Genomic DNA, 20,689 nt, shown 5'->3' on the forward strand with positions numbered 1-20,689 from the left:
CCAGTATAATTATCAAATTTTCTTTGCTTTCTTTCTCTTAATCTCTTCATTGACAGAGTTGTCTCCTTGATAAACACTAATATTAACTTTTGAAAAAGTTAAAAACTGGAAAAACTGTTGATATGGGAACCAAAGGAAGTTTGTAAAGCCAAAATATCAATATTTTAATCCTGACACCAGGCATCTTCTCTGAGAAGCGCTTTTAGTTAATACTGTAAGATCCACAGACATCATACATCATTATGACTTCTGCCAAGCTGGTTTCTGCCAGGCCTCTTGTCATGAATATGCAGAGTAAGTCTTACCACAGATACTCTGGAGATGCCTCTGACACTGATGCTAATTATGCATGAGCGCTGAAGGTTAGCGAACACTTGCAACAAATGCAGCATATGATAACTGCCTACGCGTTCAAACCATGTCCACCACTAAACATTAAAGGGGTCCTATTATGCTTTTTTACATTTTCAACTTTCTTGAGTATGTAATGTTGCTGTTTGATGCTGAAAAAGGTCTGCAAAGTTATAAAGCACAAAGTCTACTCCAAAGGAACTTATTTTCTGTATTAGTACAGGGTTTTTCCTGGGTCAAAATGGCCTTCGGTGGTGGTGGATAACAGGAACTTTTATGACATATCATAAAACAAAGTACTTAGAACTATTTTGTATTTAAAAATCTGTAAATTTATGTGTAAGAAGTGACTGATTTGAAAAGTTAGTAATAAAATATACAACAAAGTAACGCAGGCATTACACATAACAGATCATGCATAGATCATTTGACATACAATATCAGATTGTTTTGTTCTGTCCTGTGCTATAGTTATCATTGTCAATCGGATCCACTTGTGTATTTAAATACGGTTGTCAATCCAGAAAATTTGCCATGTGTAGTTAGCAACATGAAAAATATATATTATGTACAGAAAGCGAGCAAAGATCGCTGCCATTGTAATCTCTGAAGCTGTCAATTACTTCAGTTCAACGTGAGGTACACAAAGCTGCACACTTGTGAAAAGTCCCGTTATAATCAATGAAGCTGTCCTACTCTGTGCAATGAATCTCGTATTGACATCGTATTTATACTGATTATAATGAAAGCGCCGCCATTTTGAGCAGTATTGAGCGTGTTAAGCGAGCTCGCTAAGGCGATACTAAAATGTGACGTGAAAACAATGCCGACTGCTGATTGGTCACAGAGAATCTGCGTCATCATTGCACGCGCCAGATGGAGTATCCAGAATAACCCCGCCATTTTTAAATAGTTTGGCCAGAGATAGTTACTAAACTTACTACTATTATTATGGCAACTCGGAAGAATACGCCGTGGTCAAACGAGGAGGTGCAGACATTCCTTTGTTTGGTTGCCAAAGAGAGGATCCAGCGAGAGCTTGATGGGACAACGAGGAAGAAAGGCGTCGCTATGACGACCGGGTACTATTTGTGGCGGTACTTTCTGCAATGGAAAACGGAGCGAAAAGCGAGCCGAGGCGAGCCAAAGCGAGCCGAGTCGAGTCGAGCTGGTACTGGTAATGGAAAAGCGCCATAATACACATCTGACTGGCCATTGCGTTCATGCACTCAACAGATACGTCTCTGGCTGTAAAGCTCAACGCTGCAAAAACACGTTGTTAATAGAAACTTTTGACGCTCTTCACAGAGTGCTTACACAAACACTCACAAGAGCATTTTAAAGCAGCCGGCTATCACCGGGTACCAGTACTGCAGAACAGCAGGTATAGTCACATTAAATGATCAGATAAATCTTTGGCAGGTCAAAGTCTATTCAAAGAATATTTTCAATGCAGGGGAAAACCATGCAGTAAGAACTGTGTCTGAACTAAACAGTGTGTTACAGACAGACTGGGAAGAGAGGTGCTGCAATGATATCAAATATGTGGGGACATTTTGCTAGACTTTTTAAAAGAGCATAGTAGGTCCCCTTTTAAGCTAAAAGGCCATCTTGGTATGGAAACCGATTTATTACACACTTTAATGTTATCTTTCCTTTCATTTTGTTTAGCAGGCACAGGAAGAGAAGTGACCCTCCTTCCCGTAGGCCACCAGCTCGCCCCACTGACGCCCACTGCATGCTCCACCCATCTCAGGGCCACCACGGTAACCATAGCAGCCATGGTAGTCACGGCACCCCAGATTTGGGATCCCCGGCGATGGGCCACTACAGTCCGCGGGATCTGCTGAGAGGAAGGGGACACATGCCCATGGACAGCCCAGAGAGACGCAGACGAACCGGCCACGGCAGCCTGACCAACATCAGTCGGCACGAGTCCATAAAAAAGATGGAGAGCCCTCCCATCCGAAGGTCCACGTCTTCAGGCCAGTACAAGAGCTTGGATCCAGAGAGCATCGCACAGGTCAGCGGGAGGCGAGCGACGACGCCCCTCACACCATGCGCAGCAGGCCCAGCCCTGTAACATAGTCAGTTACTGCCTCCTGTTACTAATGACTAATGCATATCTGCAACACACATTCACACACTCACATACTGGGCCTCATTTATGAAGCAGAAGCAGAGAAAAAAATCCAATTTAAATGTGCTGTGAGCCAATGCTTCTCAATCATTTTTGCCCTGTTTACACCTGTTATTAAAATGCGTTTTTGGTCAATCGGATCACAAGTGAAAAACTCTAAATGCAGGTGTAAACGGGGTCTAAAATGTTTTGAGCTTGTCCATTTTCGACCACTTCTACAGGTAGTCGAAAACCCATTCGACCGGATTGTTTTCATTGTGTAAACACTTATGTGGTCGAATGCGTTCGAACAGCCACAAAAGACCGCCTACTGGCTTAATGCGTAAATATTGTGGGAAGAGCAATAGACAGATGGGATTTTTGGGATGACAGGGACTTTTTGTTTGAAAGACTATTCCTGATTTCTTGTGTCTATCCGAGCAGAAACGAAAGCTGCTGCTCTCCGTATGTTTTCTGGTCGTGTTCATTTGTAATATTTCGCTTATTTCGTCCATTTAATCGAAAGCTCATACCTTTACCTGCCCATAGACCCTCCCCTCAAAGAAATAAAAGAGACAAAAGAGACGGATTAAAACACCAATGTATCTCCCTCGTCTACTTGTGATCCGATCGACTAAAACGTATTTCAATACGTGTAAACAGGTCTTTTGACTCCCCCATTGGAGGCTGAACATCTAGGCTAATACTGTATATTTCCTTGTTTGTTAATACACTTTATTTACAGAATCTTGGTGTCAGTAGGTTAAAATAACTTGCCACAATTCACCTATTGTGATGTTTGATAAACTGAATGTTCTTTAGGCTTCTCACTCTTTTTGACACATGATTTTTACAAATATTTTTGCTGACAAAGATCAATTTCTACCCAGTAAAATGATTTGGATATTTTTATGAATTATAGAAATGTCCATGACTTTATATTTTAGTATTATTTAAAATTTAGAAATTTAATCATCATTTTAAATATTTATTAAAGATTAAGTTTGCTGAGGCCCTAGTGAATTTACATGAATTTTCCAGTCATTTGTGATTACTGAATAAGAACTTTATAAAATATTTTATGGATGAATTAGAAAAATATATATTTGTATTCAGTTTATATTTTCTTTGAATGTTTTTCTAATTTAAAACATATATATTTTATTTTAGGTATAGTAATCAGGGGAAGAGGAAAAATTTAAATTGTAAAAAATACATTTTGTGTGATTATTTTAAAATTTGTTTTGTCTCATTTTAAATCATTGGAAGTTTTCTGAGGCTCCATAATGGCCCCCTTTTTGAAGCTACCGAAATACCAGAAGTTAGTTTAATTTAGGTAAAAACGGCTTTACAAACAGTTCACACACATTCATTCTGCTTGTGTTTCATCAATAAGGCCTATTTTCATATTTGAAATAGTTCCGTAGCAAATATGGTTATATTGAGTCCAAAAAAACCTTGATGTCGCACACTAAGTAGTATCCTCATGGCTCTCTTTGTTTAATACTACCAATCTGACCATTTTATGAACACACATTGTAAGTACTTTTTATTTTATCTCACTAGTTGTGATGTAGCATGTTGTCTGCATATATTGCCATTTGTTTGATGTTTATTATTATAATTTCAGCCACCTACACACTCAAATTCTCCGTCTCTTTTTCCTGTAGGACATAGAGGAGACGATGAACACTGCTCTGAATGAGCTGAAGGAGCTGGAACGGCAGAGTTCTGCTAAACACGCTCCTGACGTGGTGCTGGACACCCTGGAGCAGATGAAGAACGCTCCCACACCGGCCAGCTCCACCGAGTCCCTCAGCCAACTCCACGGCCTCCTGCTACGGCCCGCCCCGACGGAGCCGCCCATGCGCCGCAGCACCAGCTCCTCTAGCGATACCATGAGCACCTTCAAACCCGCCGTGGCCCCGCGCATGGGGGTGCAGCTCAAGCCCCCTGCCCTGCGGCCCAAACCCATGGTGGCGATACCCAAGACGGGAGCGGCGCCGCATCCGGCCCCCCCTCCACAGGATCCACTGGACAAATCCTGCACCATGTGATTAACTGTGGGAGATGCATTCAGAGCGACAGTAAGGAAACAATGTAAAATTAGGACCATTGCAGTCAGAGCCAGGTTTTTAGTGGATTTTAATGCCATTGAACATTTCGCAACATTTCATTCGCTTTAGAGAGTGGACTAATAGAAATGGTCAGCATTAATGAGTTGTTAGTTTAAAACAGTGTGTGTGTATAGATTTCCAACACTATTTTAGGGTTTATTAATGAACTAGAATAACGTTGGTTACTAAGCATGGTTCAGAAGAGTTACTTAAACAGGTGTTTACTATTTCAGAGAGTTACTTTTTCTCTCATGACCTGTTTAGTGAATTCAAACGGACATTCTTAATATATTCGAAAGACACCTGCGACTAACAGAAAGCTATTTATGTGTATCCAAAAAACTGTTTGCATGCTTGTCCGACACCTTGTTTTTTTCCGCAATACTCCGTGAATAGATTAAGGAGTTCTGAAAATGATATTAAAGAAAGCAACAAATCACTACAGCTTCCTATATTCTTAGGGTGACTTTTTAAATATCAACAGTTTACATCCACTAGAAAAACTGTTAAATGTGAATTATACAGAAACTAAGCAGGGTCTTTGGTTTCTCTGTTTACAGCATTAGGATTGTGGGAAATGTGTCTTTACATCTCAAGAGTGTTTTCTGGTCAGGACTCTTTGAAGTGATGATGTGTGGAATGTTGAGGTTGGAAACGCACTGCCATATAAGGGCATGTGATGTCACATCTTTTGCCCGGCCTGATTGGCTGTTGATCTTGAATGATTCTAAGTTGAATTAGCAAGGCTTTGCTTTGAATATTATATTTTTGATAGTAATATTTGAATATATGCCCAGGGAGTTTGCGTAAACCACATCCGCTTACATTTTTTTTTAAGTACTTCACTCAGTTTCTTATTTAGAACGAAAGAAATATATATTGTGTATATAAATGTACATCCACTAAACCTTTTTTAATTTTTATTTTGTGGGTCTTTTATGTACGTAACTTTCTCCCAGGCCAATTTGGAACAACTGCTCACTATAAACAATATTTTTTTTAGTTTCTCTCTGCTTAATTAAATGTAATCTGTGAATAGTAAAGTCTAGCTGCCAAAAAAAGTAAAGTTCTTCAAGTGCTGCTTAGAGTTTGATGCGGATAGGCTACGAGAATCATTTCTTTATCTGCTTAGCTGACTAAAACCCGTGGCTACCCTATAAGCATGAACGATAATCCTTTTAGTTGTCATATGCAAGTGCTTTTCTAGAAACTTTTAAGGCAATATTTCTTCTTATTTCACCAAACAAGGGAATGATGCCAATAGCCATGGACTCAGAGACTGTTACAGCAGTACTTTCAGTGGGATAGTGCTGTTTCTTTTGTGTGCTAGTGGCCCATTAACCCTTCGTAATAATGTCACATACAGCACCACACCCAAATGAAGTCAGTCACATGACGTACCCAAAGACAAATAAATATGTATAGCATCAGTCACTCCAGTGTATTTGCACTCCAAAATGAAAAATCTGGGATTTCGTATACAGTATATCAATCTTATGTTATCTGTGCATCAAAAATTCACATTATTATGACAGTTTGGCAATAGTTTAGTGTTACTTGTACTGTATTCACTGATAAATATACAACAGTTTACTCCTATTTAGGTCGAATATGCTATGAAATGTGTTTGGATGATGTTACGAAATTGTCCATCGCTGAACCAAGGGGAGAAACTTTAAGACAATATAAGCAATGCCTGTTTTTAAACATGTAAAAGGAACATACTAAAGCCTTTTGATTACCAATTTATATTGAGTGATATTAAAAACGATTACAAAGTGTTTTATTTTTTTTTTAAGAGTGTACATTACGTTGATATTTGAGATCGTATGTCTCTCAGCTAAGCCTTGAGAAATGTTCTCCCTGCAAAACTACACACAGTAGCAAAATCTCTGTATGTATTTAATTGCTGTTTTATCAGTGTGTTCATGTACATCTCTGTACTATGTACTTGTGAAAGTGCCTTTAAAAACTGTTTTAGAGGAACTTCATACAAACGTCCTCTGTGCCGTGGCATTCTTATTTCAGATCCAGTATACCGAGTAAATAAATTATTACTAACGTTGTTCTGTTTATTAAGTTGTAAGAATGATCAAATAAAAAAGATACTGCTTAGCCATTGTGACATTGCACTTTTATGTAAGACTGTATATTTGGCATGTAACATCCTAACAAGTTGTAGAGCTTTTAGAGGACTGCTCAGTCTTTCTAATAAAGAACATAGTTTGGTCAGTTCACTGAGGTGTTGGCTTGTATCTCCTCTTCCTCCTTAGACCGTGTTGTTTTCTTAAAGGATAAGATTGTATGTGGTGACATATGACATTAAATACACATGAAGTCTTCACAATATGATGCTTAAAAACAAAGACAGTGGCTTAATGATTTCCCAGTCTGGACTTGGTTGGTTCCCAGTTGTCACTGTTAATGAGGAAGGAGTGTCAGAGCATTTTGAAAAACAAGATCTGGTTAAACGTGTTTGTTATTTTTTATCGCCTTTTATTAATCTTTTTTAACCCTTCTATCGAAGAGACACCGACCGTACCATTTACCAGTTCAAATTGAACCAATATTATGAATCACAGTCAGAATTTGCAAAGAACTTATTCATAATATAATAATCATGCTTTCTTATAGTTTTAATTGCATGCTAATCATAAACAAACTTTTATTTTCTTATACTATGATGGCCAGGCCATAAGCCTCTTTTAGTCTAACTCTTATTTTTGTTGTAACACACATTTGTGTTGTATTTAACTGCCAAACATTAACAATTTTATAATTTATAACAAGTGGAATTGTCGCCAAAAGATCAGCAATAAATAGTGATGAGGGATGGCATGAAATCACACAAAGAGAGAAAATATCGAGGGAGAAATAGATAATTCTTCTTTGTTTTTGATTAACTTATTGAAAGTGTTAAAAAAATAATAAGATCTCAGCCATCTCCCAGAATTCCTCTTGCCTGCCTGGCAACTAATGTTAATGTTTTTGTTTGTGAAAAGAAAGAGGATGTGATGTGAGAGACTCGAACTGGAAACTAGCAGGAAGGAAATGGTTGACTGGGGCAATGGGAAATGTAAAAATGTTTCATTAACCAGAATCAAGTATTACAGAGAGCATTTTAAGATGTTTATTTTTCAGGGTTACTTAAGACTGAGTTTTATAGGTTTTGCGAAATTCGTTGTTTGTCAACTGCCATTAAAACCCTCAAAAGAACAGCTAGCAGCTATGGTAGCCATGGTGACCTATTGCATGGTTTCCTGGAGTTGCATGCATAGATATAAAGACATAGATTCCTCATTAGTGGCTGTTTTCTTTGGGCCGTAAGCCGTCTGCCATATTGGAACGGTCAAAGCCTGTCCCTGAACATTAGAGAGCAAGTGCTCTGTGCGTCTGCAACCTTAGTTAGACGCATGCATGAATATCTATATCTGCAATAGACTTCAGCAATGTTTTTGCAAAACTAAAATATATCAATACAACAAAATAAGCGTTAGCTAAAAGTTTCCATATAAGTTCAAAAACCTGGAATATTGAGTTAATACAACACATTATCACCTGTGAAAGGTTATCCCATTTCTTCGGGAATTTAAGTCTAATCTCTTCGGTTTCATAACCAGAAGTTACTCGGATCGACGTCAATCCGACTTTCATTTCCAAAATGCAACCCCTGCAACCAAAATCATCCCCTGACTGACGTTACTAGGCTACTTTCTACTCAAGGACCTTGACAGAAATGTAGTTGAGTAAAAAGACCGATATTTGTCTTTCAGATGTAGCCTAGTGAAGTTAAAGTAAAAAGTTTCCAGAAAAAATAATACTCAAGTAAAGTACATATACTCAAAAAGTGCAAGTACAGAACTCAAGTAAATGTACTTTTGTTACTGTCCACCTCTGATTATTAATGACACCTTTAAAATATGGTTGAAAGAGTCTTTGGAACGTATTTCCTAAGTATATATTTAAGACTCTTGGAGGCTGTTGAAATGCAAATTTTCTGTATTGGCCAGTTTTCACAGACAAGCCCTTCAAGCATGGAAATGGGTACAGTATATAAGCACAAATTTTCACCGCACAATTATGTCATATGGAATAACAAAGTGAATAGTGAAAACAAATCACTATTCTATCATACTTGGTTCCATGAAGGGATTAGTAAGACAATTGGTTAATTCCAATGGATATGTGTTATCATATAGGCTATACTGAAGATTTAAATGACCAGTTAAACCAAGAGAGTTTGCTATTGTTCTTGACAAAACTGTTCTTCCAAAGAGTGTGATGTTACTCTAAATAACTCTAATTCAGTGGAAATCAACATGGATGATCTTTGTGGTAACATTTTCATTGATAATGTTAATGTTTAAAAGTAAGTGTCTTAAAAAATACTTACCAGAATATATCCTGCTAAGCATGTTTTGGAAAGATTTAAGCTTAATATTTCACATACCTGTGAATTTTGTGCACTAGAAAAATAAACTAATAAACTAACAAAAAATAAATAAAAAACTTTTTTCACTGTATCTACTCAAGAATATTTTGGAAAGATTTAGAAACCTTTATGAGTAGAAAACTGATGTGTATGATAGAAATGTGTGTATTTGATGTGCTTTTGTATACTCAGAATGACAATTTGGAATGTAAAGAACAACATATTATACAGTTATTTATTTTATTAGGAAATACCATATAGCTTACTTAAAAAGAAGTGGGCTCAATGCAAACCAAATTTTTCACATTTTAAAAATAACTTTAAATTATATGTAATTCAAATGTTTTGAAAGCACTGGATTTTATGTAATTTTTAATTTCTATTTTTGTTTTGTTCTTTCTATCATTTCCTGGCAGCTAATGTTAATGTATTAATGGCATTGAATGAAAAAAAAAAATCCTGTGAGTGACGACACGCGGACCGTTCCAAGATGGCGGGCGCGCCAACGTGTCTTGAGCATAGACTGTAAAAAAATGTGGCTTCTATCAGAGAATATCTACTTCTATCTACGTATACAGATTTTGGGTTGCAGGCGGCAGGGGGCGCCAAATACCAGCATCAGTTTCGCTTTCGTTTACGTTTAAATGCCCCAAACCATCGGCCAAACCCTAGAAGCAGTGAAAACAATTTACCCTCGTTGAAGGCATCAACGAAAATGTCGTATATCGTCTCACGACACATATTTAACTTTCTCTGCAAACATGAAGGCTGTACGGAGTATGGTAAAGTCGAGAGAAATTTGCGGCAGAGTTTCACGGTGGCGGATCAGGTTTTGTCTCAGGTGCTCGATGATCACCAGAGGTTTGTTATAGTTCAGGATCAAGGCTCGAATCCCAGAAACGCCATACCAGCTGCTGACAGCCAGATCATAGCCAAAACCTCACTGCGAGTGTGTAAAAATGACAAATGTGCCGGGTGTGAAGACCTACACCTGTGCAGGTACTTTGTATGTGGAAATTGCAGATTTGGGTAAGTAAACTTTGAGTTAATTCGTAGGCCTGCCGGTTGTAATGAATATGTCACGTGTATGTCATAAACACTAAGGTAGAGATAAGGTATATACCTTTTAAAGTCTATTCCATTAAAACTAACTAGCGTCTGTTAGCACTAGCCCATGTTTACTTTTATTTGTAGTGATCCAGTAGCACCTAGTAGCCTATTTTTTTTTTTTTTAAATTAGTATGATACTAGCACAGTTCCAGTGAAAACTAACTACCATTGTATCTAGTATGTATTTCATTTGCGCTGGTAACTATTTCAGTTTTACTAGCCTAGTTACTATTCCTAAGTTCATTCATTCAGTATCTTGTACTGTAACTATTCTCGTATTCCAGTTTTCTTTTTAATTGAACTAAGTAGCTATTTGATTAGTCATCAGTAAAAAGCCAGTTGCAGCTAGTAAGATGAGAAATGTTTCCAGTATCATTCTTGTCTCATAAATAGGTACTAGTATTTACTCTAGGAAGTAGTAAATTTAGAATAGGTGCCAGCAATAGTTGGAATGCAGCATGCATACTAAATATGCAGTTAATAATAATATTTACACAATAAAATAACATTTGCACAATTTTTGCTTAGACACGATTACAGCTTGTTTGTAAATTACAAAAGAACACTCTGTGTTGTATTTGGATGATATGTTTATGGTAGAAAATAACATTTCACTGTTTATAAATATATTTAATTTGCCTTATTTTTCATTCTTAGGGTGAAATGCAAAAATTCCCATGACTTGACTTCAGCACATAATTCCGACCTCGTGAAAAGTAATGATCTTAATGGCCTTACAAGTGGAGAGTTGTTTCAACTTCTGCTTCAAAATGACCCCTCATTACTTCCTGAGGTCAATATCTATTAAACAGGTTTGCTAGTTATCTCATTCTTTATTCAGGTGACTTTTGTAAGTCAGACTCTGTCTGGACGGTATTTGAAACTGACTTTAAAATATCTAGATTGTGTAAACATTAACTTTTCACCTGCATGAGCATATCTCACTCTGCATTGCATAACAAGAGAAGTGATTACAGAAGCTGTGTACTCTGTCCCAAGATGGCCGAACACACACAACATATATTTATCTTCACATAGTGACTACAGTATGTGACTCTCGTCTTCTGTGATTTGTCTAGGTGTGCTCCCACTACAACAAGGGGATTGGCGAATATGGCAGTTGTAAATATAAAACATCCTGTACCAACCTTCACATCTGCCAGCACTTCCTGCTGGATGACTGTAAGTTTGGAGCAGGCTGCAAAAGGGCCCACAGATTCGATGCAAATGCTCAGAAAATTCTGAATGTCCGAGGACTCGTTCCAGAAAACATGCACAGACTCTGCAAGCTTTACAAGAACAAGTTACTGATTGCTTCTTCCGCTTTCAAGAAAAGTGAGACAGGTGAATGAAAAAAAAAGAGCCACTGATTCTTTTTGTTTGCAAATTAGCGCACATTATTTTGCACTGAACAAAATAGCTGTAGATTACTGCTCTATTTGTTTGGTTCTCCTCCTCCATGTCTCATTCCAATCTGTTTTCTATCTGGACAGCAGCTCTACCAGCAGTGAGAGGTACCAGACACAAATCCAGTAGCTCTGTCAGTGAAGCGGATCACAATGAAATCTGTCTCTTTTTCATACGCACCGGATGTAGTTTCAAAGGTGATTTAATTGAACATCCTTAATTCTAATCGCAAACAAGAACTGTGTCCGAAATCGCATGTCTACCCAGACAGCAACATAGTGTTGGTCCAGATACGGGACACATCTGGTACATGTGGATTCCATGCGCGTACCAGATGTGGGCTGGATCTGGGCCGACATTATGTTGCTGTGTGGGTAGTAGTAGGTACTACATTTTGTTTGAAACTTACTTTGCAGCCGTAAAAGTTCTGTATAGTATGATTATGGGTAGTATGAATGAAATTTGTACTACATACGTCATGTTGACCTACTGTACCATCGTCAGTTGCCATTCATAACTCTTCTCCCAAGTGTCCATCAAACACTCACTCCATATTCTCAGCATAAGTAGTAGGTCATCTGGGTGTGTTCCGCCTAATGTTTATCGGCTGATACGTATTTGGACACTACTTTTTGGCATACAGTTTTGTCATACTATATAGTATGCAAATAAGCATATATGGATGCAGCAAAGAGTTTCTCAACCTTTAAATATAAAAATACATTTATTTTACATTATAAATAAATCAACTCATTAGCATAAATGAAATCTTTTTTCAGCATACTTTTATAGGTTTCTATCCTATAAATAAAATATGCATAATAGTAACTTAAAAAAGTGAAATGTGCTCTGCAACGTGACTTGGACACAAGGGTGAACTCGTCTCACAAGGTGCCACAAATGGTGAATATAAAGAAGTGTCAGTAAGAGCCCCAAAATAGGTGGTATTATTTGCAAGCACTTTTTTTTTAGTAGAACAACAGCTTCATTCTGTTATGTGGGGGTGTAGGGAAACAAGAATTATGGCAAATAAAAAATGTGACCAAAAAAAAACAACCTCTTTACGTTAAACAAAAAACCCATTTGATTAAGTGTGTTTTATTCTCAAAGCAATGTGTTTGACATCCCATCATTTGTGTTCCCTCTAGACAAGTGTGCCCGTTTTCACCACCATCTACCCTATAAATGGCAGATATTGCAGAAGGATGGAACTACGTGGGGTGACTTACTGAATGAAGAGGAGGTTGAGAAGGCATACTGCAGTCCAGCTAATGTTCTGTGGTATAGAAAGATACACATATATACTTAGTGATATTTTAATGAGTTTTCTAAAAACATTAATGTTGCAAATCTAGCGTTTCATCACTTGCCAAAGTAACCGATGCCCTTGTAGAAATGCTTTTTCAGTTGTAAGTGATTAATCTTTTTTGTGTCCAATAAGAGGGAAGGTTACTGGTATGATATCAGTAGTATCAGAGACAATTTATATAGAGACATGCCACTTCCTCAATCCTCAATACAACTATATAGGGAAAACCCGTAACGCCAAAGATGGCGGTTGTATGCACATGCCCCGCCCCTCCCGCTGGAAAGCCAATCGTCTGCTTTTAACAGTCAAGCCGGGAAACATGTAAGCCTATCGTCTGGTTCCACTGACGCATGCGCACAGTTGAGGTTTGCAACAGCGGAGATGAGAACCCTTGCGCATGCGTAGTAAACGTATAACCTGTGGGGAAAAGGGCCTTTTAAACCTTATTTTGGGGCAAAGTCATCAAACTTTTTCAGCGATTTTTATCATATTTTACTGCTGTTTCTATACAAGCAGTTTTTATGTCCCGGTGACCAGTGAAAGTGCAGTTCTGACTCTCTGCCCATTCATTTAGATAGGAGCCTGGTCTTGTTAGTCCGAAATAGCTGCCCGGAGGCGTTGCCAAGATGGCGGCCGAGTGGCATGACTTGCCTAAAAGGACTTTGGTAGTATTCAGCTAGTCATGTGATCTTAATATGTCTGCTCCTATGAGGAGACCCGCTTCATGTCAAATAAAATGTATTTTATAAGTTATTGATGTGAAAAATGGAAAATTGATTGGAAAAATAGTGCCCAATTAAAGATTGTACATGTGCACCTGAAGTGGCCAGTAATTGTAGTTGTTTGTCATGATTTTTATAACACTTGTTGTGTTCTCCATATTGCAGTATTACCCAGAGCAGCTCGGGGCATCATCAGGTAGTGGACTTTATGTCAATGACTTGTGGAGTGTCAGAAGTCCGTCGGCTGTCCACAGCATCTTCTGTTACTAAACCACCCCATTTCATTCTGACCACTGAATGGATCTGGTACTGGAGGAATGACAAGGGAGGTTGGACTGAGTATGGCAAAGGGGTCAGTGACACATTTGCAACACAATACCTCTTAAAAAAACGATTCTAAAGCTTGTTCTTGAAGAATAATACTATACATTTACAGTTATTCATGTCAATATATTATACAAAAAACCTGTTAGCTTTTTTAACTACATTTCACAGCAGTTATTGTGTGAATCTTACAGGAGGATTCTAAACTCATGGCGTCAGTCACCTCAGAAGACCTCGAGAAACATTACCTGGCTGACAGAGAAAAGGAAATCTCATTCACTTCGGAGAACCATCAATACGTCCTCAAATTAAAAGGTACTTGGGTTGTTACTGTTAACTAAAACTAAATCATTTCTTTATTAAAATAAAGCTGAAATAAATTCTAAATATTAAATGAAAAACTTAAATGAGCATTAGAAATGTTGCTTTGGCAACTAACTGAAAAAAAAAAAGAATAACAATGACAAAAGCACATGCAATTACTAACCTAAATTATAACAAAATTGAACATAAAAATAAAGGTAATACAAAACAATAAATACTATAATAATATATAAATAAGGTCACACTTCTAACTATTAATTACGACTTTTGCCTCAATAAACTCCTAATTACTGCTTATTAATTAAACGTTACGTTTATGTATTGGGTAGGATTAGGAAAGTAGAATATTGTCATGCAGAATAAGGCATTAATATGTGATTTATAAGTACTGATAAACAGCCAATATCCTAGTAATATGCGTGCTAATAAGCAACACGTTGATAGTGAGAATTGGACCCTAAACTAAACTGTTACCATAAATAATACTAAAATAGAGTTGACATGATGTTTTGGCAAATCATTTTCAGAGATGTGCCAGCAAAATCTGAAGTACAAAACTGAAAGGGACGTTAGAAGGAGACCACGTTTTGTTTCTGACGAAGATGTCAAAAGCAAAATCAAGGGGTATGTTATACTCTACCACTTGTCAATTACATGCACACACATTGAACATGATTTATCTGTTGTTCAGTGCACTTTAGTGTATTATGTTTTAATTAGCAGTGAGTCTCCAGACAGCTCAGCATCTTCTTCTGTGGAAGTTCCTCCTTACTGGGACAAAGGAGCTCTTCCTAGCTTCACTTACAAGGTACAAAGTCCAATCTCATTGAGTACAGAGAGGTCAAGCATTTATTAAACGCTATGGGAATCAATTCTGTACTGTACTTGGGGTTATACTGTAGATGAAGATTAGTATTTCTACTCTTACTACTCATTAAGCATTTTATCCAAAGCGACTTACATATGTGGAACATCACATACATAGTTTTTATGTTAGTCGAAAAGCATCAGTTGGCAACAGTCATTTAATAATACTGACTTTCTGAAACTTAAACAGTGTAATGTTTCCTCAGATTATTCCTTTGCAAAGCTCTTCCAAGGAGTACCAAAGGGTGGGTTCAATGTTTAGTAAAACAATGGCCAAAAGCATCATTCACAGCATTGAAAGAGTGCAGAATCCTTCTCTCTGGAAGGTCTTTCAGTGGTACGTTTTTTTTTCCATATATTTCTATATAATATTTCACTAGAAAAACAACAACATGACTACTAGAAGAAAGTTCATTTGCACAAGGTCATTACATATTATACTTCAGCTATACTGTATTTGTAAATGATGCTTAGCCTAGAAATCTAGACGCACCCTAGCGGCAGCAAAAAATATTTTGCAGCAAAGTGTGGTCTAGCAACTCTCCGTTGGCTTTTCGAGCTGGAAAAACCAAACTCTGGTCAGGCCAATCACATTGTGTATAGAGTTGGTGGGCGGGCTTAACAATGACGGCAGAGATGTGACGGTTCCGCGTGATTTCCATTGGTGATTTCCCTGCTAACGTTACTTGAAAACAAGGAAGATGCTGCTGGCGAACAGCGGTCTTTCGAATCGGATTTGGCCGCGACTCTGGAGGACTTGGAGTTAAGAGAACGTAACTTAAGTCATTCTTAAAAAAGGAAGATGTGTTCGGAGTTTTGACGATCGGATACGGCAAAAGTTTAATATATCAACTAGCTCCGCTGGTGGAAAAATGCATGGGACTCACACAGCCACAGCCGTTCGTTGCTCTGGTTGGTTGGAAGAGCTTTTTCAGAACTGAGTTCACTTTCAAGCCATTTTAGTAAATGTATAAAGTAATTTCCCCTCAAAATCTCACAGGTGTAGTTTATCACTTGAACGATGAACATGTTCCATGAATGTGGGATGAACATAAAGTAAACAAATTCTTAATCTTTGATTTGAACAATATACTATTGTAATTTAAATTTTAACTTGGTATTTTGCTTGAAAAATGGAATATTGCAGCATTTATTATAAATGTACACATCTTTTTTTTTAAATGAATGTGCCCTTGTAATCTTTAACCAGAACAACTTTCCCTCCCACTTGCGACGATATCTCTTCTTTTCTCTGTTGATTTTTTTTTTTGGGATCACAATGATCCAATCAATTCCCGATGGACAAAATTAAGTCCCAGCCTACATTTCTTTTCTTGCTCAACAAAGCCGTTTCACTCGGATGTACTGCACATCGTAATAGGGGGGAAAAAAGACTACCGCAACTTCCGTTTCATGACAACTTTAATATTAATAAGTGTTTAATACACTATTTACATTCTAAGTGGGTAATAATAGTATTTTGAATATGGTATACGCGGTTTATTGATCTAATTTACCCATTATACCATGTTTTTTTTTCTAGGCAAAAAGAACAAATGACTTTGAAGAGTGGAGGGAATGCTGTGAACCAGCGTTACCTTTTCCATGGTACGGATGAGTCTTTCATAGATGCCATCTGTGAGCAGAACTTTGACTGGAGGATCTGTGGCAGTCATGGGACAAGTTATGGGAAAGGTATTTATGCATTTGCTTCATCTTTGCAGCATATAACATCTATTCATCATATTATGTACAATGAAAGTTATTAAATACTATTGTATGTTTCTGAATTGATTTTTAATGATTAACAGGTAGCTACTTTGCCAGAGATGCTTTATACTCTGACAGATATGCAAAATCCAGGAACGGCAAGACCAAGAAGATGTTTGTGGCACTGGTGCTGGTCGGAGACTTCACAAGGGGTAACAGTGGTTTTCTCCGCCCTCCACAGAAACCCAACAGTCAAAGCTTTTACAACAGCTGTGTTGACAATGAGACTAACCCAGCCATTTTTGTTGTGTTTGAGAAATTCCAGATCTATCCTGAGTACATCATTGAATACTCTTAATTTGTGTAATCAAACTATTTTTAAATATGTTTGATACATTGAAACATTCTAGTAAACAAATTCAGGCTTGCTTATATACTTATTTCTTGAAATAGTTCTGAAAGTGACACAAACAATTTATGTTAACATCACTGAACATAACCAAAATCTACAACTCTTTAGCATTTTAAAGTATTTTCTTTCAAGAAAATGTTTGTAGGGTATTACATATTAGGTAATTGTATTTTATGTAATGTCTTTATGTATTAGGTGCAATCACTGTATTTCCTTATTGGCTTTGGCACTGAGAAAAAATGGTTTTAATACTATATCAGTTGTATAATCAAAGGTATATAGTATAGGTGTATATATAGTATAATCACTAACCATAAATCAATCAATAATTCAGTTTTATTGCACTAGATTTTAATGCAGAATATGAAAGGTAAATGATGAGTTTGAGAATTGTATGAACACACTGAGCATTAACTCAAGCCCTTGAATTACTGGAGCGTTACTAAGGTTTTATTTTTTATTTTATTTTTATGTTCAATGAGGTGGATGGAATTAAACTAATACTGTTACAGACTGGTACTTTGTACTATTATTTTAATTATTATTACAGTTATTTTTAAAAAGTATATAAAAATCAGCCCAAATAAAACATGTTTACCAAAAAAAATGAAAATTGTGTCATCAGAAACAGGTGTGATTTGATCAAGTTTAACTTTATTTTAATTAGTTGATTCATTGAAAAGATCTGACACATAATTCATCAACAAAACAAAATTTGCTACTTCTCATGAATGTGAAAAGGTAGGATAGGATGGATGTCTAGAACTTAAATATCGGTCTGTCACAGTTATCGCATGAGATGACTTAAAATATAGTGCACCACTTTTATGGTGAATTAAGACGTTCACCTTTCCTGTTTAGGCTAAGTGGCATAATGACACAATTTCCTTTTTTTCGCGAACTATCCCTACATCAGTCTCTGTTAGTATTTGATTTTGACGTTTCCACCCATCACATTCTTGGACCTCTGGGAAAATGCTGAAATGCAAAGTATAGCTCTGCTATAAACAATACAGTTTGACAAATAACTATGAAAGATTTGCAGCATGTAATATCCAGAACAAAATCGCAACTTTTATTTGTAGATCATAAATCAAGAAATGCAAAATCACTAATAAAGGAGATTAACTATGTGATTGCTCAATAATGCAGTGAAAAACCATGTGAAAAACAGGCAAGGGGAAGAAAGACATTTACCAGGAAATCATGAGTAGGCAAAAGAGCAGGTCAGATATTATTGGGGAGTCACTGCGACCCCTGGTGGCAAGACTGAGAAGTGAAGTCTTGGAAATCGGGTCTTTGAGACTACTAACCGAAGACTCTGGTCCCCTCAGCGGCTTTTTCAGGCCAAGAACCGTCCACGTTTACAGTAAGTTGGTTTTTAAAATACAAAACAAACTGACAGAGTTCTATCGAAAAGTTCTGTGGTTTAAAACTCATTAAACCATTTCATGTGTGGGTCTAAGATGCTTGATATCAAATAATGAGGATGAAGATAAATACATGTATACTGAGCGATAAACCATTTATTTAGTCATCATTAATACTTTCAATTTCAAATAATTTGAATATGTCATCAAAGTTTACAGTTCACAGTAAACATTCACATTCAACTAAATGAGTTAAGATAATGCCACACAATACAGCAAGCTGCACACTCTGAACCTCAATAATCTCATTATTCTGGTACTGGACTGTATATTCACATAATATAAAATACATAAAATAACAGTTTAATCAACATAAAATCAAATGCCTTGTGGGCAACAAGGCAAGACGTCTCATCCCAGTTGCTTTTATCAAATGTACTATACAGCATGTGACACTGTGTTGAAATCAGTTTTAATCAAACAATTATTACAGATTTGTTTGTCATATGACTCCAGAATAAGTAATATGATTTCTAAATAATTTGATTAGAATCAGACTGTGCAGCTGAGAACTGAAACCGTATCAGGACTCATCCTCAAAATTCTCCCTCTTGGTGATTTTGACAAAAATACCATTCTTGGGTCCGAGGGTGGTGTTCGACTTTAATTCCAGAGGAACCTGTGTGACATGAAAGAGAAAATATTGGAAAACAGAATCTACATGCATACTAAAGCTGCACTTTTCCAGTCAAACAATGACAAACCTCAGTGTCCTCGCAGGCCACAACGTTAAACCTCCTAAATATGTGAACCAGAGCCACTTTAATCTCCAGCTGGGCCAATCTCATGCCCACACAGCTGCGTGGCCCCGCTCCAAATGGCAGATACACAAATGGGTGCCGGCTGGCCTTGGCTTCTGGAGTGAACCTGAGACAAATACAGAGTTCATTGTGAGCACATCACACGGGAGGCAGGCAAACAAAATGGAGAAATAGCTGTGTACAGATTGTGGAAAAATAGAGGATTTGAAATAACTACAAGATATTCTGTAAGATACCGTACAAAAGTTTTTGAAAGAATGCTACTTAATGTGCTACTTAATATTTTTGTGGAAACCATGATACATTTTTTTTTCAAGATTCTTTGATGAATAGAAAGATTCAAAAGAACAGTATTGGAAATGGAAATTCTTTGTAACATTATAAATGTCTTTACTGTCACTTTTGAACAATGTAATGTGTTCTTGCTGAATAAAATTATTAATTTCTTTAATAAACCTTTCTGACCCCAAACTTTTGCATGGTAATGTAACTACGCTAAACGTAGGGCCCGTTTACACAACACCGGTTTCAACTAAAAACTGTTATTTTTAACGAAATGTGATGCTGTTTAAAGAAAAAACAGCATCACATTTGCATCACTCAATTTGACTAGCTCATGGAAAACCGTTGCTGTGCAATGCTGACAGCCATAATAGCATCATAGACATAAATGATCATTGTTACAGAACTGTTCTGCTTAGAAAGGACTGGCTGAAAGACAGTTCACCTCTCCGGGATGAATTTCGTAGGTTCGGTCCAGTGCTCTGGGTCATAGTGAAGGAAACCTGTAGGGATTTCCAGAGATGATCCTTTAGGCAGAAGCTGGCCATTCACGACACAGTCTTGCTGAACATCTCGTGCAAACCTGTGATGAAATACACAAAAGAAACATGATATTTAAGATTTACTCTGGGGGGAAAAGTGCATGCTAGTTCAATGCCCAGAACCAATGTGTTTTCAACCGGTTATAAAATAGTAGCTGTCATACCTGAATGCAGGTGGGTAGAGTCTGAGCGACTCGCATATGACCAAGTCTAAATACTTCAGCTCCTGGACATTAGTGTAATCTGCTGTCTCCTGAAAAAGAGAATTAAACGTATTGAGGATGACAACACCAATCCTGCACTAAAATATTTCTAGCTACCATATATGGCCAGTAGGTGGCAGCACAGCAGCAATAATCAGTGATCCATTCCAAACAACATAAAATGGCTTTTAAAATAAAATTGAAACAAATGTACTATATATTGTACTGTATAACGTTTCTTTGTGATCAATATTTTTATTGTCTTGA

At 37.1% G+C, this 20,689-nt stretch overlaps 3 protein-coding genes across 9 annotated transcripts in view; 2 read left to right on the plus strand and 1 right to left on the minus strand.

The window, feature by feature from the left end:
- srgap1a (SLIT-ROBO Rho GTPase activating protein 1a) overlaps positions 1-4,661 on the plus strand; it is a 112,762-nt gene extending 108,101 nt beyond the window's left edge. For 2 of the 5 annotated variants that reach the window (XM_056261298.1, XM_056261300.1), the window contains exons 21-22: positions 2,026-2,374; positions 4,141-4,661. In XM_056261298.1, the coding sequence (XP_056117273.1) occupies positions 2,026-2,374; positions 4,141-4,527 (736 nt within the window). In that variant the 3' untranslated portion in view covers positions 4,528-4,661. Of the gene's footprint in view, positions 1-2,022; positions 2,439-4,140 lie in introns of all 5 variants that reach the window. The other 3 variants (XM_056261301.1, XM_056261297.1, XM_056261299.1) reach the window with 3 other exon arrangements.
- Positions 4,662-9,674: 5,013 nt separating this feature from the next.
- Positions 9,675-17,210, plus strand: parp12a (poly (ADP-ribose) polymerase family, member 12a). Of its 3 annotated transcripts, none has more exons than XM_056261316.1 (12): positions 9,675-10,048; positions 10,787-10,922; positions 11,209-11,473; positions 11,623-11,733; positions 12,685-12,817; positions 13,733-13,919; positions 14,086-14,206; positions 14,743-14,839; positions 14,939-15,023; positions 15,289-15,419; positions 16,626-16,777; positions 16,894-17,210. In XM_056261316.1, the coding sequence occupies exons 1-12, from the start codon at positions 9,735-9,737 to the stop codon at positions 17,148-17,150; spliced, it is 1,989 nt and encodes a 662-aa protein (XP_056117291.1). In that variant the 5' UTR covers positions 9,675-9,734; the 3' UTR covers positions 17,151-17,210. The 3 variants fall into 3 exon arrangements, with proteins under 3 accessions (XP_056117291.1, XP_056117292.1, XP_056117290.1); XM_056261317.1 differs by having other exon boundaries at positions 11,626-11,733; positions 14,936-15,023; XM_056261315.1 differs by having other exon boundaries at positions 9,676-10,048; positions 14,936-15,023.
- A 1,820-nt stretch (positions 17,211-19,030) lies between these two features.
- The window catches only part of tbxas1 (thromboxane A synthase 1 (platelet)), an 83,654-nt gene continuing 81,995 nt past the window's right edge, over positions 19,031-20,689 (minus strand). The window contains exons 11-14 of the mRNA XM_056261321.1: positions 20,384-20,472; positions 20,123-20,260; positions 19,339-19,501; positions 19,031-19,253 (exon numbers count right to left, since the gene is read on the minus strand). Of these exons, the coding sequence (XP_056117296.1) occupies positions 19,158-19,253; positions 19,339-19,501; positions 20,123-20,260; positions 20,384-20,472 (486 nt within the window). The 3' untranslated portion in view covers positions 19,031-19,157. The remainder of the gene's footprint in view (positions 19,254-19,338; positions 19,502-20,122; positions 20,261-20,383; positions 20,473-20,689) is intronic.

Source organism: Rhinichthys klamathensis, unplaced genomic scaffold, assembly GCF_029890125.1.
Source record: "Rhinichthys klamathensis goyatoka isolate OS25496 unplaced genomic scaffold, OSU_Roscu_1.1 h1tg000181l_1, whole genome shotgun sequence".
In the NCBI taxonomy this organism is placed as follows: domain Eukaryota; kingdom Metazoa; phylum Chordata; class Actinopteri; order Cypriniformes; family Leuciscidae; genus Rhinichthys; species Rhinichthys klamathensis.

Excerpts from the sequence above, each read along its gene's own strand:
- parp12a (XM_056261315.1), top strand. The coding sequence starts at position 9,735 with ATGTCGTATATCGTCTCACGACACATATTTAACTTTCTCTGCAAACAT. Across the intron at positions 10,049-10,786 it reads TGTGGAAATTGCAGATTTGG|GGTGAAATGCAAAAATTCCC; the intron begins GTAAGTAAACTT and ends TTTCATTCTTAG. Across the intron at positions 11,474-11,622 it reads TTTCAAGAAAAGTGAGACAG|CAGCTCTACCAGCAGTGAGA; the intron begins GTGAATGAAAAA and ends CTATCTGGACAG.